General features: G+C 41.1%; 1 protein-coding gene across 2 annotated transcripts in view; it reads left to right on the top strand.

Annotated features, from left to right (window-relative positions):
- The first annotated feature begins 4705 nt into the window (after nt 1–4705).
- Nucleotides 4706–16881, top strand: part of paqr6 (progestin and adipoQ receptor family member VI) — a 67305-nt gene continuing 55129 nt past the window's right edge. The window contains exon 1 of one of the 2 annotated variants that reach the window (XM_061983103.2): nt 4706–4955. In XM_061983103.2, coding sequence (XP_061839087.1) covers nt 4940–4955 — 16 coding nt within the window. In that variant the 5' untranslated portion in view covers nt 4706–4939. The remainder of the gene's footprint in view (nt 4956–16881) is intronic. The other variant, XM_061983102.2, reaches the window with a different exon arrangement.

The following is a 16881-nucleotide window of genomic DNA, read 5'->3' as shown; positions in this document are numbered from 1 at the left end:
TCAATGGAAAAAATAATTAAAACTTTTAAATCGGCAGATCTGAAGTTGATTTAGAGATTTAAGTGTTGAAAGTAAAATAATATGTTACTTATTTGAACACTTGTTTAGTGGGACTGTCTGGATGGTTGGAGGCGACTGAAAGATGTTTGAAACGTAGGAAACTAATCACAGTGCGACCCTTTCAAATTAAAAGCAAAGCCACCAGTATTCACATGGTGCTCACATATAAGATCGTTCTGTACAAAAATGTATTCTAAGGCATTTGGATTTTTAGTGTTGTAGCTATCGATTATTTTAGTCCTCGAGTAACTACAGATTAATTAGTTCGAGTAATCGGGTAAAGCGCTTGATGTTTATTTTAGGGGAAATAGTGGAAATAAGCATTGATTTTTCTGCTTTTCATAACCTTTTTTTTTTTTTTTTTACAGGGAAGAAATTTTTGCATAGTTATATTTTCTATTCTTGACTTTATCCGTTTTATCAGTTTACACACAACAAGAACAGCAACAGAATATGAATTAAAGCTTTTTATTTAATCAAGTTAATCATTGCAGCCCTAGTTATAGTTTGCTTTTATTTGTAGTACTTCAGATTTGTGAATATTTCACTACTCTATGCATTTTTAGCACTTTATAGTACTTCCAGTTTGTGACATTAATAGAGGTGTGTTAATATCAACCACGGGGGGGCGCAATATCACCCCCGGTTAGTGATTCAGGCTGGTATCGACGGTACCGACCCGATACAAATCCATCCATATATCCATTTACTACTGCTTGTCCCTTTTGGGGTAGCGGGGGGTGCTGGAGCCTATCTCAGCTGCATATACTTTGTGCAAATATTCCTAATGTGTCTGCTAACATTTAAAATGTTTTGTATTTTTAGATAAAACAAAACAGTAAAAATGTAAGAAAAAAAAGAGCAAAAAGTCAACAATTTTAAACTAATAATTAATGATAATACATCTCTATCTCTCTATCTATCGAAATGGCCCCTCCCATACTTGACTTCTTAGTACGCGGTCCTGAGTAGAAAAAGTCTAGACACCCCTGATCTAAAATATTGGAAGCTCTTAAAATATAAGCAAACTTATGGAATAATTTGAAAAAATATTAGTAGCATTCCAATTAAAATACATTTATAATATAAACAAAGTTTTGTTAGTTATTTAAAAAAATATACTAACTTATGAACTAATTTGAAAAATATTACAAGCTCTTGAAATAAATCAAATTTAAAATATAGACAAAGTTTTGTTAGTTAATTAATTAAAAAAAAAAAATACTAATTTACGAAATCATTTAAAAAAAATTAGAAGCTTTCAAAATAAATTTAAATATAAACAAAGTTTAGTTTAAATATTGGGTTTCACTATGTAAAGCGCTTTGAGTCACTAGAGAAAAGCGCTATATAAATATAATTCACTTCACTTCACTTTGTCATTCACACACGTCACTCAAGCGCTCACTGATATTTGGATGTGTTAGTGAGGAGGCAGGAGTTGAAGATGAATCGCATCAAAAAGTTCTGCCAAAAGTTAGTCAACTAGATCATCGCTGCCTAGATTAACTGCCGTGTTGTTAGCATTAACCCGGAAACAGAAGTCCCACTTGGTGAGATTATTTGTTTTTTAGAGCGATTCATCAGCTAAATTTTGCTGACTTTTGCTTGCATTTAATCACGATTTAGAATGCATACAGAAAGAAACGTGTGTTGTCCTACAAAAGGAATACAAATAGTGCAGTTCCCCTTTAATCAATCAATCAAAGCTTATTTATATAGCCCTAAATCACGAGTGTCTCAAAGGGCTGCACAAGCCACAACGACATCCTCGGCTCAGATCCCACATCAGGGCAAGGAAATACTCAACCCAATGGGCTACGATGAGAAACCTTGGAGGGTACCGCAGATGTGGGGACCCCCTCATGGGCAACCGGTGCAATGGATGTCGAGTGGATCTTGTTAATAGTGTGAGAGTCCAGTCCAGAGTAGGGCCAGCAGGAGATCATCTTGAGTGTAGACAAGTCAGCAGCGCAGAGACGTCCCCAACTGATGCACAGAGGAGTGGTCCACCCCAGGTCCCGACTCTGAACAGCTAGCGCATCATCTAAAGTTAAAGTACCAATGATAGTCACACACACACACACACACTAGGTATGGTGAAATTTGTCCTCTGCATTTGACCCATCCCCTTGTTCACCCCCTGGGAGGTGAGGGGAGCAGTGGGCAGCAGCGGTGCCGCGCCCGGGAATCATTTTTGGTGATTTAACCCCCAATTCCAACCCTTGATGCTGAGTGCCAAGCAGGGAGGTAATGGCTCCCATTTTTATAGTCTTTGGTATGACTCGGCCGGGGTTTGAACTAACAACCTACCGATCTCAGGGTGGACACTCTAACCACTAGGCCACTGTCAAGGTTAGCTGCCGTGTTGTTAGCATTAACTCGGAAACAGAAGCCTCACTTGGTGAAAATATTTTTTTTTCTAGAGCGGTTCATCAGCTGACTTTTTTGAAAGAAAGAAAGATACATACACTATATTGCCAAAAGTATTTGGTCACCTGCCTTGACTCACATCTGATCCTGAAGTGCCATCTCATGGAATTGTCCAAAATGTTTTGGTATCCTGGAGCATTCAAAGTTCCTTTCACTGGAACTAAGGGGCCAAGCCCAACTCCTGGAAAAACAACCTCACACCATAATTCCTTCTCCACCAAATTTCACACTCAGCACAATGCAGTCTGAAAAGTAGTGTTCTCCTGGCAACCTCCAAACCCAGACTTGTCCATCAGATTGCCAGATGGAAAAGTGTGATTCATCAGTCCAGAGAACACATCTCCACTGCTCTAGAATCCAGTGGCGACGTGCTTTACACCACTGCATCCCACGCTTTGCATTGGACTTGGTGATGTATGGCTTAGATGCAGCTGTACGGCCATGGAAGCCCATTCCATGAAGCTCTCTGCGCACTGTACGTGGGCTAATTGGAAGGTCACATAAAGTTCGGAGCTCTGTAGCGACTGACTGTGCGGAAAGTCTTTGCACTATGCACTTCAGCATCCGCTGACCCCTCTCTGTCAGTTTACTTGGCCTACCACTTGGTGGCTGAGTTGCTGTTGTTCCCAAACTCTTCACTTTTCTTATAGTAAAGTTGACGTTGGAATATTTAGGAGCGAGAAAATTTCACGACTGGATTTGTTGCACAGGTGGCATCCTATGACAGTTCCACGCTGGAAATCACTGAGAGCGGCCCATTCTTTCACAAATGTTTGCAGAAACAGTCTGCATGCCTAAGTGCATAATTATTTGGATGGGTGGCCAAATACTTTTGGCAATATAGTGTACCGTATTTTCCGCACCATAAGCCGCCCTGGGTTATAAGCCGCGCCTTCAATGAACGGCATATTTCAAAACTTTGTCCGCCTATAAGCCGCCCCGTGTTATAAGCCGCATCTAACTGCGCTAAAGGAATGTCAAAAAAACAGTCAGATAGGTCAGTCAAACTTTAATAATATATTAAAAACCAGCGTGATGTGGGCGCGCATGGAGTCGTATATCAACATGGACGGAGCTGCGTGAAAAAAGCCACCCGGCCTCTTCGCGTAAACTTACCTTAACCACTCGCTCATCTTTTCTTCATCCATCCATCCCTTCGAGTTAGCTTTTATGATGACGCCGGCTGGAAAGGTCTCTTTTGGCAAGGTCTTCCTTTTGAATATCACCATGGGTGGAAGTTTCTGGCCATTAGCATGGCAAGCTAGAACCACAGTGAAGGATGACTTCTCATTCCCTGTGGTGCGAATATTCACCGTACGTGCTCCCGTTGTATCCACAGTGCGGTTCACAGGAATATCAAAAGTCAGTGGAACCTCGTCCATGTTGATAATGTTCTCTGGCCGGATCTTTTTTTCAGCTATCTTGTTTTTACAATATGCACGGAAAGTAGCCAGCTTTTCTTGAAAGTCTTTAGGCAGTTGCTGTGAAATAGTAGTCCGTGTGCGGATGGAGAGATTGCATCTTTTCATGAACCGGAAACCTGTCGCTTAGTAGGAGCCATTTTGTGGTCTTTACAGATGTAAACACACAAAGGAAATGAAACGTAATATCCGCGCGCTTCTTCTTCTTCTTCTACGCGGGCGGGTGGTTGCTTACAGTAGAAGAAGAAGCGCTTCCTGTTCTATGGGGGCGGGTGCTTACCTTGGCGGTTGCTTGCGTAGAAGAAGAAGCACTTCCTCTTCTACGGGGAAAAAAGATGGCGGCTGTTTACCGTAGTTGCGAGACCGAAACTTTATGAAAATGAATCTTAATATTAATCCATATATAAAGCGCACCGGGTTATAAGCCGCACTGTCAGCTTTTGAGTAAATTTGTGGTTTTTAGGTGCGGCTAATAGTGCGGAAAATACGGTATGTGTTCTTGTTTTACAAAAGGAATAAAAATAGTGCAGTTCCCCTTTAAAAAAAAAGTGAAATAAAATAAAAATAATTTTAGCTTACTTAATGTGCCAACAACTTTGGACTCTTATGGCGGTATGGCTGTCACACTATTGTTACATAACAAGTTGACCGTTATTTGTGGTGACGTCATGTCCGGCATTCCGAAGAACAAGTCCCAGCAGCGCTCCAGGAATTCCATGAAGGCGCGCGCGCACCTCCACGCTCCTGTTGTTGTGACGGGAGCGCGCACGTGGCTCCCGTGTTGTCGCCGCGGCGACCGCGGCTGGTCCTGGCGGTCACGTGAGTGGCCAGCGCGCTTCCCCATTGGCTGACCAAGTGGGGCTGGGGGAGCACGGAGGGGAGACGCGACACGGAGTAGCAGAAAAGTGGAGGACGGACTCACCAACATCGCGGAAATAGGAGGAAAGCCGAGTAAAGAGGAGGATAAAAGACGGAAAGAAGGATTTTGAACTGTTTTTTTTTTTTTTTAATTAACGCAGGAGGTGATGGCCGACAGCCGCGGTGAGTGAACCTGGAAGTCTCGTGTCAAAAGGCGCGTGCGAGGACAAATGACAAAATGATTGTAATTTATCTTAAATTATCCTCGTTTTATATTTATACTTTTATCGTGGACCTAAAGGGGCTACTTTCTTGACAAGTGTAGAGAGGGAGTGGTAAAGAAACACGCGTGTGCTTCGAGGAACCGTCACTTAAATGGTCTCCGTGTGACTACCATATTGTTTTGACTGAAAATCCTGTTTAAAACGTCAAAATGTAACCTTTTTTCCTCTTCTCAGTTTACATCGTTTTCTTTTTCCACGCCGTTAAAAACCCCACGGTCAATTTTGGGGAGGAGAGTGTGGACTCATATCCCACAGCTGCCCTGATTAATCACTTAGTGATTAAGCATTAGTTTTACATGACTGTTTTACATTCTCAGTGTAAACAAACACAAGTCATGTGCTTCTTTCTTACAAATGTAAAAACATCAACAATTTTTTTTTTTTTAAAGAGAACTGCACTTTTTTTTGTATTTCGCCAATCATTCACAATCCTTATGTAAAACAAGAACACGTTTTTCTTTTTTATGCATTCTAAATCGTAAATAAATACTAGCAAAAGTAGTAACAACGTAATATTTACATATTTTTATCATCATCGTATTAATTTCACAGACTCATCACAATGATCACTTTTTCCTTCAACAGCACTACTAATCATTGCACATTTTTTATGCATTCTAAATCGTGAATATACACTAGCAAGAGTCAGCTCACAGTGGAGCTAATTGGAAGTTGTTTTATAAAGTGTTCTAAGAACATACAAACATCCATCAATATTTTTGTATACATGCTGTAAGTGTTTATGTAATATTTATATATTTTGATCATTTTAAGCATACGGCGGCGTATTAATTTCGCAGACTCATCACAACGATCACTTTTTCCTTCATTAACAACAACACTACTAATCATGGGACATAAAAAAAACAAGTTTTTCCTTTTTTATACATTCTAAATTGTGAATAAACACTAGCGAGAGTCAGCTCACAATGGAGCTAATTGGAAGTTGTTTTATAAAGTGTTCTAAAAACATACAAAAATCCATCAATGTTTTATATGCATGCTGTAAGTGTATATGTAATGTAGTAACATTCATAATAACACGTAATATTTACATATTTTGATAATTTTAAGCATACGGCGGCGTATTAACTTCACAGACGCATCACAATTTTCTATTTTTTTCTTCAACAACACTACTAATCATGGCAGACTTGATGAGAGACAACAAATACTACTTTCGGAAACATGATGATCCACATTTTTCCTTTTTTATGCATTCTAAATCGTGAATAAACACTAGCGAGAGTCAGCTCACAATGGAGCTAATTGGAAGTTGTTTTATAAAGTGTTCTAAAAACATACAAAAATCCATCAATGTTTTATATGCATGCTGTAAGTGTATATGTAATGTAGTAACATTCATAATAACACGTAATATTTACATATTTTGATCATTTTAAGCATACGGCGGCGTATTAACTTCACAGACGCATCACAATTTTCTATTTTTTCCTTCAACAACACTACTAATCATGGCAGACTTGATGAGAGACAACAAATACTACTTTCGGAAACATGATGATCCACATTTTTCCTTTTTTATGCATTCTAAATCGTGAATAAACACTAGCAAGAGTCAGCTCACAATGGAGCTAATTGGAAGTTGTTTTATAAAATGTTCTAAAAACATACAAAACATCCATCAATGTTTTATATACATGCTGTAAGTGTATATGTAATGTAGTAACATTCATAATAACATGTAATATTTACATATTTTGATAATTTTAAGCATACGGCGGCGTATTAACTTCAAAGACGCATCACAATTTTCGATTTTTTCTTCAACAACAACACTACTAATCATGGCAGACTTGATGAGAGAACAAATACTACTTTGGGAAACATGATGATCAATAAACTTCTATTTCTGATCCTGAATATAAGGATCCTCCTTAGATCTACAAGTTTTATAAGCTGTGTGCTGAACAGATGCAGCTTTATTGAAAGACTAAGCATCATGTAGCAGTATTGCTAAGTGCTAAACAAGATATACAAACATGAAAGAAAAAAACCAAGCACTTACTGTACAATGTCTGCTCTCACTGGGATAAAGACTGTTAGGATGATGATATCTTCCCCTTTACATGAACAATTCATCTCTTTCCTCCATCTGCGGGTCTAAATTGGATGTCAAAGTTGACATTGTCTACTATCCATGTGAGAGGCATGATTTACAATCTAGAATTAACTTTCACTAACTCAGATGCCATGCAGTGTTAAAATATCTGAGTTGTTGCACAGAAAAATGGGGAAATAATTACAAAAGTAAACTTCAGTCACTAAGTTTGTTACCAAAAAAATCAGTTGGAATAATACATAATGTTTGGTATAGAAAACATAAGAATTATGTATTTATTGAATCAAAAATATTGAAATTGAATGATTTTGTGTGTTTGCAATCATCTAAAAGTATGCACAAAGCAAACTATAACCTGCTACCCAAGAATGTACAACAATTCTTCTCAGCAAAAGGAGAAATCCCAGCCGGCAAAAGACATTGATACAACGTTGATCATACATACTAAAACTGACTTCTAAACATCGTTGCAAAAATAGTTGTATTTGTAAATTGAGTTGATGGCTAACATTGGATCCACGCTGTCAGTTGGGAAATTACCAAAATTCAATGTCAGAACCCAACATTGAATAAACGTTGTCAAAAAGCATGTTGTTTCAACGTTAAGTTTGAGGTGTAGAATATTAGTTGGGAAATGACCAAACTTCAATGATCAAATCAACACCAGAACCCAACATTGAATAAACGTCATCAAGAAGCATGTTGTTTCAACGTTAAATTTGAGTTGTAGAATATTAGTTAGGAAATAACCACATTTCAATAGTCAAATTGACGTCAGAACCCAACATTGATTAAACGTTGTCAAAAAGCTTGTTGTTTCAACGTTAAGTTTGAGTTGTAGAATATTAGTTGGGAAATTACCAAATTTCAATGGTCAAATTGACATCAGAACCCAACATTGAATAAACGTCGTCAAAAAGCATGTTATAAATGATAAATGGGTTATACTTGTATAGCGCTTTTCTACCTTCAAGGTACTCAAAGTGCTTTGACACTACTTCCACATTTACCCATTCACACACACATTCACACACTGATAGAGGGAGCTGCCATGCAAGGCGCTAACCAGCACCCATCAGGAGCAAGGGTGAAGTGTCTTGCTCAGGACACAACGGACATGACGAGGTTGGTACTAGGTGGGGATTGAACCAGGGACCCTCGGGTCGCGCACGGCCATTCTTCCACTGCGCCACGCCGTCCCTTTGTTTCAACATTAAGTTTGAGTTGTAGAATATTAGTTGGAAAATGACCAAATTTCAATGGTCAAATTGACGTCAGAACCCAACATTGAATAAACGTTGTCAAAAAGCATGTTGTTTCAACGTTAAGTTTGAATTTCAATGGCCAAATCAACGTCAGAGCCCAACATTGAATAAACGTCGTCAAAAGGCATGTTGTTTCAACGTTGTAATTGTGTTGTAGGATAATCGTTGGGAAAATGACCAAAATTCAATGGTCGAATTGACATTGATTAAACATCGTCAAAAAGCGTTATGTTTGAGTTGCTCAACGTCAGGACCTAATTCAACAAGTTCTCAACGCTGTTTTATTGTATTGTGTCTGCTTGGATATAACCTAGGAGAAAAACATTTTTTAAAACCTTTCTATGCACGTACAACACTTAAAACATTTAGTATGTCAGTATGTGGAATTCAATTATGGAATGGATTAATAAACAACGTACTAATATATGATCCACTTTAAAGGCCTACTGAAACCCACTACTACTGACCACGCAGTCTGATAGTTTATATGTCAATGATGAAATCTTAACATTGCAACACATGCCAATACGGCCGGGTTAGCTTACTAAAGTGCAATTTTAAATTTCGCGCGAAATATCCTGCTGAAAACGTCTCGGTATGATGACGTCAGCGCGTGACGTCACGGATTATAGAGGACATTTTGGGACAGCATGGTGGCCAGCTATTAAGTCGTCTGTTTTCATCGCAAAATTCCACAGTATTCTGGACATCTGTGTTGGTGAATCTTTTGCAATTTGTTCAATGAACAATGGAGACAGCAAATAAGAAAGCTGTAGGTGGGAAGCGGTGTATTGCGGCCGACTGCAGCAACACAAACACAGTCGTTGTTTACATTCCCGGAAGATGACAGTCAAGCTTTACCATTGGCCTGTTAAGAACTGGGACAACAGAGACTCTTACCAGGAGGACTTTGAATTGGATGCGCAGACACGGTACCGTGAGTACGCATGCAGCTGCGGCTTCCAAACATTTGATCGCTTGCCCGTACGTGCGTGCTGCTATGTGCATGTCACGTACGTAACTTTGGGGACTTTGGGGAAATATATGTGCTGTATGAACTTTGGGGAGGTGAACGGTACTTTGGGCTGTGGGATTGAGTGTGTTGTGCAGGTGTTTGAGTTGTATTGGCGGGTTATATGGATGGGGGGGGGGGGGAGGTGTTTGTTATGTGGGATTAATTTGTGGCATATTAAATATAAGCCTGGTTGTGTTGTGGCTAATGGAGTATATATATGTCTTGTGTTTATTTACTGTTTTAGTCATTCCCAGCTGAATATCAGGTCCCACCCGCCTCTCACAGCATCTTCCCTATCTGAATCGCTCCCACTGCCCTCTAGTCCTTCACTCTCACTTTCCTCATCCACGAATCTTTCATCCTCGCTCAAATTAATGGGGAAATCGTCGCTTTCTCGGTCCGAATCGCTCTCGCTGCTGGTGGCCATGATTGTAAACAATGTGCAGATGTGAGGAGCTCCACAACCTGTGACGTCACGCTACTCGTCTGCTACTTCCGGTACAGGCAGGGCTTTTTTATCAGTGACCAAAAGTTGCGAACTTTATCGTCGATGTTCTCTACTAAATCCTTTCAACAAAAATATGGCAATATCGCGAAATGATCAAGTACGACACATAGAATGGACCTGCTATCCCCGTTTAAATAAGAAAATCGCATTTCAGTAGGCCTTTAAGAAAGTGTTTAAACTCAAAGTGTTTACAAAGAAGAACAATCCTCATAAACACTTTAAACGACGGCCATTTTCGTATCGAAAAGGACGTTACCAATTCTCACTTTCACCTTTAATTTGACATATTTTATGTTTATTTGTTTGATTATATATTATATTTTACTGATCTTTTTTTTTTTTTTTTTTTTACCACTTGTCTTATTTATGTATTTGAATTATTTTTATTGTGACTAAATAAACTAAGAAAGACAACAAAATAGTTTCAAAAATATACAAATTCTGGAGTGGTAAAATTAAACAAGATATGTCAATATAAAGAGTCATTTTATAACTCTTTATAGTATAGCCATTTTTGCTTCACAATAAAAATTAGGGGTTTCAGGAAAAAAAAAATTGGATGCATCGCGATTCGTATTTCTAACTAATCGATTAAAAAAATAAATAAATCAAAAATCGTTTTGTTTTTTTTGTTTTTTGTTTTTTAAATCTGTCCTGCCGAACCACTCAGAAAAATCATATTGTTGATGTAGATCAGTGGTTTTTAACCTTGTTGGAGGTACCGAAACCCACCAGTTTCATATGCGCATTCACCGAACCCTTCTTCAGTGAAAAATAAAATGTTATTTTTTTTTTCAAATTCAAGAAAAAGTCTTTTTTTTTTTTTTTTACTGGTGCACAAAATGAACCGTGCATGAACATCACCTTGTTCAAAGAACAAAACCAACACAGTGCACAAACTCAAAACAAATTACACACATTACCATTAATTGATTAACGTGGACCCCGACTTAAACAAGTTGAAAAACTTATTCGGGTGTTACCATTTAGTGGTCAATTGTACAGAATATGTACTGTACTGTGTATTCTCTTTCTTTGCAATCTGCTAGTAAAATTTTCAATCGATCAATCAAACACCCTGCAAATCAGATGGAAAATTAGAGGGAACATTGTTTGGGGGTATCCATAATACGCTGATGGGGAGAAGTTTTTATTTACACGATAAGTCGGATGTGTCTTTACCTCCGTGGCGGAACCCCTGAGGCCGACTCACCGAACCCCTAGGGTTCGATCGAACCCAGGTTAAGAACCACTGATGTAGATGATCATATCTGCTGTACAGATTTACTTTAGGAAAGAGAAGTGTTGGATACTTCTCTTGTTTTCTTTTTTGTTTTTGACTTTATTAAATGTTTGAGTAGAATTTTATTAAACAAAACCAGTTTTCTTTTGAGTAATACAGAAATTTATCAGAGCTGTTTATCTATTTTATGGAGGAATGTAGTTAATCATAGAACTGGCACCCAATGTTATTAAATAAGTACAACTTTTTAATAGAGAATCGATTCTGAATCGAATCATTACCCCCGATAATTGAATCATGTGGTGCCCAAAGATTCACAGCCCTAGTAAAGACACACAAATATTGCAAATTCAATAAAATAGCACCAAAAGTAGTAGTTCTACTACAGTGTACAGAAGTATAATAAACAAATGGAGTCTCTTTTATGAGAAACAATATTTAATAAACTTGTACATTTTCAACACAGCACTTTCTGTAGGAGCTCATTTGATAATGAAAGAATTAGTGCATGAACCGTTGTGTCAGAGAGCACGTGCTCGCTTGCTCTTTTGCGTAAGCATCGTTTCGCGTGAGACGTGTCAACAATCTGGGCGACCCAGGAGGAACACCTTTTTATGCAAACATTCCGGCCAGAAAGGGGAACTAAACAACGTGACACACCTCGTAACGCTCGTCCCGCGGGCGAGTGGCACATGAAAAAAGGGACGTGGCTTGTGTGTGTGTGCTATGTTGATATGTCCAAACAAACACGGTGCACTCCTTCTTTGACTTGCAGCCGGCGCGGCTAGCAAGTGCCCAAGACAAGCCAGACCTTGAAAACCTAATTTTTCTCTCTAAAATTGCGATTCGATTTGTAATTTTTGTATTTAATACATACAAATACAAAATTTTACCTAAATAAAAATTGAACATCTAAAAGTGCTTCTTTTTCCTAGTTGGAAAAACTAGGTTGAGTTGCCTTTTTTTGCTGCTGTTGTCATTCACGGCATTCTTGCTCGTTCGTCCATGTTGATGGGCTCGTATTGCCCATCTGATTTGAAGCTGATATATTACCACAACGTGGCATCTGGCTTTTGAAATCTTATTTTCTTCCTCCGAATTTTTGTCGCCAGGCTCTCTGTCCATGCTTCTTGTGTGTGTAAAGCGAGCAGCGATGCACAGAGTGAGACCTCTTTCTCCGTGTTTGAAGCGAGAGGCGAACAAACGTAAGGTTCACCAATTGTGATCGGACGACATGTCTGTCACTCAAATGTCGGTGACGGCGGAAAAAAACCCTAAAAACGTTTGCCTCTTGCGGTTACGTTATCGCACTAATTAAAACGTCAATCTCAATTAATCGTGCAGCTAATCACGCACTCTTCTCTCATGAAACATCACTTAACTGCATACACCAGATATTTGATTGCATTCACTTGTAGTTATTAATGAAGAAGGATTCTCTTAGTAATTAAATTACCACATTTTCTGGACCATAAAGCACACCGTATAAACGTCGCACCCACTAAATATTAGAAGAATAGATTCTTTTTTCATATCTTAGCCGCACCGGAATATAAGCCAGAGATATATACGTTGTTAAATGAGTTATTTACACAGAAATATTTTGTAAATGTTTATGATACTATTATCTATACCTTAATTGTTTCCAAACAGTGTCTGTAACGCAGCAGTAAAACGGCTGATCAAACAAAACCGAAGTCATCGTCCTGGGCCCACTAGCTGCGGAAGCAAGCTTTCCAATCAGCTAAATGACGTTTTGGTGAATTTACTGAGGAATTTGTGAAGCTGAAACAATATAAAAAGAATGCCATAGTAAGTTAATAATACTAACACAGACACTCGTAAATGTGTTTGCATATTAGCTTATGCTAGCTTGATTACATTACGACAGCATGTACAAATATGCATGAAAACTATCCTACTGATGTCACACTTGGGACGGTTTAGTAAGTAAGAATTGTTTTAGTTATGTTGTAAAACTTACAAACGTTGCTTGGAGTGATGAATGAAGAGTCCATACGAGTATAAGCTATGGACGGAACGGCACTCCACTTCTGGTTGTTGAAAGCACTAGATGGAAAGACACTGCTGCACCTGCAGTGAGCGAACTCGTCCAGAAGAAGGCGCCGTAGCGCAAACAAAACACACTCTCTGTTTTTGTTTGTTTGTTTCTTTTTAAAACTGTTTTATTATGGCTTTCAACGAAGAAAAATCCATAAATTAGCTGCTGCGTCTAATAAGCCGCAGGGTTCAAAGTGTAGGAAAAACGTAGCGGCTTAAAGTCCAGAATTTACGGTACTTTTTCTGGAATATATTGATTACTTTTTGGAAGTCATTATCCTGACACTGCTAATGACGTGTGCAGAGTAACGTCTTCCCCAGTAGCTTGGACGCTAGGTGGTTAGCCCTCACCCGCGCTAACAATCAGTCATGTATTTTAGCAAATCACATTCCAAGAGTGTTCCAACATGGAGTCAAATTCCTGCACTTGCAGCCGCCGTCGTCACCAGCAGCAGTCCACCGCGTCTGCGCGTCCCTGCTGAATGCCGCGCTTGTTCCCCAGCTCGCCAGCGTCGCCACAAAGCGGACTTTGTCACGACCCGGACAGGCCGGGGCCCGCAGCTGCGAGCGCCCCCGTGCCCTCGCTCCCACGCCGCCACGGAGGGCGGAGCCTCGCGTATGTCCTGACAGGTGTTCCTGTCCTGACACGCCTGCAGCGGAGCGTTGGAACCTCGTGTTAACGGAGATCAACACCATTACCATCTCGCCGCCAGGCGCCCGTGAAAACCTGTTTGGCAAGTTGGAAGTGTGTGCTGAACAAGCGTGCACAGTAAACAAGTGTTGGTCCAGTCTCCATGGCGCCCTTTTTGAAGTCCTTCTCTCAATGTTTTCCCCAATATTCCCATTTTTGGGTTTTTTTCATACAAATTGCAGATTTTCCCCAAATTTAAACTATTACTACGTCAACATTTTTCAACCGTTTGTGTTGGTGTTGGAATTTTTCCATTCATATCACCTACAACAATTGTGCTATTATCATACCTGCCAACTACTCCGGTTTTCCCGTAATTAGTACGGTTTTCATCAACCTATTCCGGGTTACGGTTGCAGTGATAAAAAATACGGTTTTTCATTAATTAAAAACATCCATCCATCCATCCATCCATCTTCTTCCGCTTATCCGAGGTCGGGTCGCGGGGGCAGCAGCCTAAGCAGGGAAGCCCAGACTTCCCTCTCCCCAGCCACTTCGTCCAGCTCTTCCTGTGGGACACCGAGGCGTTCCCAGGCCAGCCGGGAAACATAGTCTTCCCAACGTGTCCTGGGTCTTCCCCGCGGCCTCCTACCGGTCGGACGTGCCCTAAACACCTCCCTAGGGAGGCGTTCGGGTGGCATCCTGACCAGATGCCCGAACCACCTCATCTGGCTCCTCTCGATGTGGAGGACCAGCGGCTTTACTTTGAGCTCCTCCCGGATGGCAGAGCTTCTCACCCTATCTCTAAGGGAGAGCCCCGCCACCCGGCGGAGGAAACTCATTTCGGCCGCTTGTACCCGTGATCTTGTCCTTTCGGTCATAACCCAAAGCTCATGACCATAGGTGAGGATGGGAACGTAGATCGACCGGTAAATCGAGAGCTTTGCCTTCCGGCTCAGCTCCTTCTTCACCACAACGGATCGATACAGCGTCCGCATTACTGAAGACGCCGCACCGATCCGCCTGTCGATCTCACGATCCACTCTTCCCCCACTCGTGAACAAGACTCCGAGGTACTTGAACTCCTCCACTTGGGGCAAGATCTCCTCCCCAACCCGGAGATGGCACTCCACCCTTTTCCGGGAGAGAACCATGGACTCGGACTTGGAGGTGCTGATTCCCATCCCAGTCGCTTCACACTCGGCTGCGAACCGATCCAGTGAGAGCTGAAGATCTTGGCCGGAGGAAGCCAAGATCTTCGGTGAGGGATGCCGTCAGGCTGAAGAAGGAGTCCTATCGGGTTCTTTTGGCTCATGGGACTCCTGAGGCAGCAGACAGGTACCGACAGGCCAAGCGGTGTGCGGCTTCAGCGGTCGCGGAGGCAAAAATTCGGACATGGGAGGAGTTTGGGGAGGCCATGGAAAAAGACTTCCGGACGGCTTCGAAGCAATTCTGGACCACCATCCGCCGCCTCAGGAAGGGGAAGCAGTGCAGTGTCAACACCGTGTATGGTGGGGATGGTGCTCTGCTGACCTCGACTGCGGATGTTGTGGATCGGTGGAGGGAATTCTTCGAAGACCTCCTCAATCCTACCAGCACGTCTTCCTATGAGGAAGCAGGGCCTGGGGAATCTGTGGTGGGCTCTCCTATTTCTGGGGCTGAGGTTGCCGAGGTAGTTAAAAAGCTCCTCGGTGGCAAGGCCCCGGGGGTGGATGAGATCCGCCCGGAGTTCCTTAAGGCTCTGGATGTTGTGGGGCTGTCTTGGTTGACAAGACTCTGCAACATCGCGTGGACATCGGGGGCGGTACCTCTGGATTGGCAGACCGGGGTGGTGGTTCCTCTCTTTAAGAAGGGGAACCGGAGGGTGTGTTCCAACTATCGTGGGATCACACTCCTCAGCCTTCCCGGTAAGGTCTATTCAGGTGTACTGGAGAGGAGGCTACGCCGGATAGTCGAACCTCGGATTCAGGAGGAACAGTGTGGTTTTCGTCCTGGTCGTGGAACTGTGGACCAGCTCTATACTCTCGGCAGGGTCCTTGAGGGTGCATGGGAGTTTGCCCAACCAGTCTACATGTGCTTTTTGGACTTGGAGAAGGCATTCGACCGTGTACCCCGGGAAGTCCTGTGGTGAGTGCTCAGAGAGTATGGGGTAACGGACTGTCTTATTGTGGCAGTTCGCTCCCTGTATAATCAGTGTCAGAGCTTGGTCCGCATTGCCGGCAGTAAGTCGGACACGTTTCCAGTGAAGGTTGGACTCCGCCAAGGCTGCCCTTTGTCACCGATTCTGTTCATAACCTTTATGGACAGAATTTCTAGGTGCAGTCAGGGCGTTGAGGGGATCTGGTTTGGTGGCTGCAGGATTAGGTCACTGCTATTTGCAGATGATGTGGTCCTGATGAACCCATTTATCATTTATAATTGTGATAGAAATGTGAATTTTAGGCACAGAATATTTTTTACAATTGAACAAGGCAGTACCGGTAGATTATACAAGCTTGGACAGAAAGTTAATAATGACACCAATTTTTTTTTTAATGGAATTGTTTAGTACTGTTTTACCATTTGTTTACTGTAAAAAGTGTTTATACTGTTTATACTTTCAATTAACAAATTGAAGTCTTGTGAAAGGTTGACAGGATAACTGGCATTAACTGTCAAAATAATTTCAAACTATTGAAGTTAGCTTACAGAATAAACATGTCAATCAACCCATATGATTTTTGCTGTAATATTTTTGTTTTGAAAAGTCACTGTGACTGATAGAAAAGTGATGGTTTTAGCAACATTTTAACCTGTCTGAATGCTAATAATCATTTTGCGTCGGGGGGCGAACCTGAACCCCCCACCAGGACTTTGTCCTGGACCTACCGGGGCCTGCGGCCCCTGGACCCTGGCTACTAGGTTTTTCTGATTTCAAAAGTTGGCAGGTATGTATTATCTATATTTTCAAAAATTCCCATTTTTCCCCAATATTCCCATTTAAATGAATGAAAACATTTCTCAAAATTGTTAACATTTT

This window comes from Nerophis lumbriciformis, linkage group LG21, assembly GCF_033978685.3.
Source record: "Nerophis lumbriciformis linkage group LG21, RoL_Nlum_v2.1, whole genome shotgun sequence".
NCBI classification, from domain to species: Eukaryota; Metazoa; Chordata; class Actinopteri; order Syngnathiformes; family Syngnathidae; genus Nerophis; species Nerophis lumbriciformis.
This window is presented reverse-complemented; position numbering and strand designations above follow the sequence as displayed.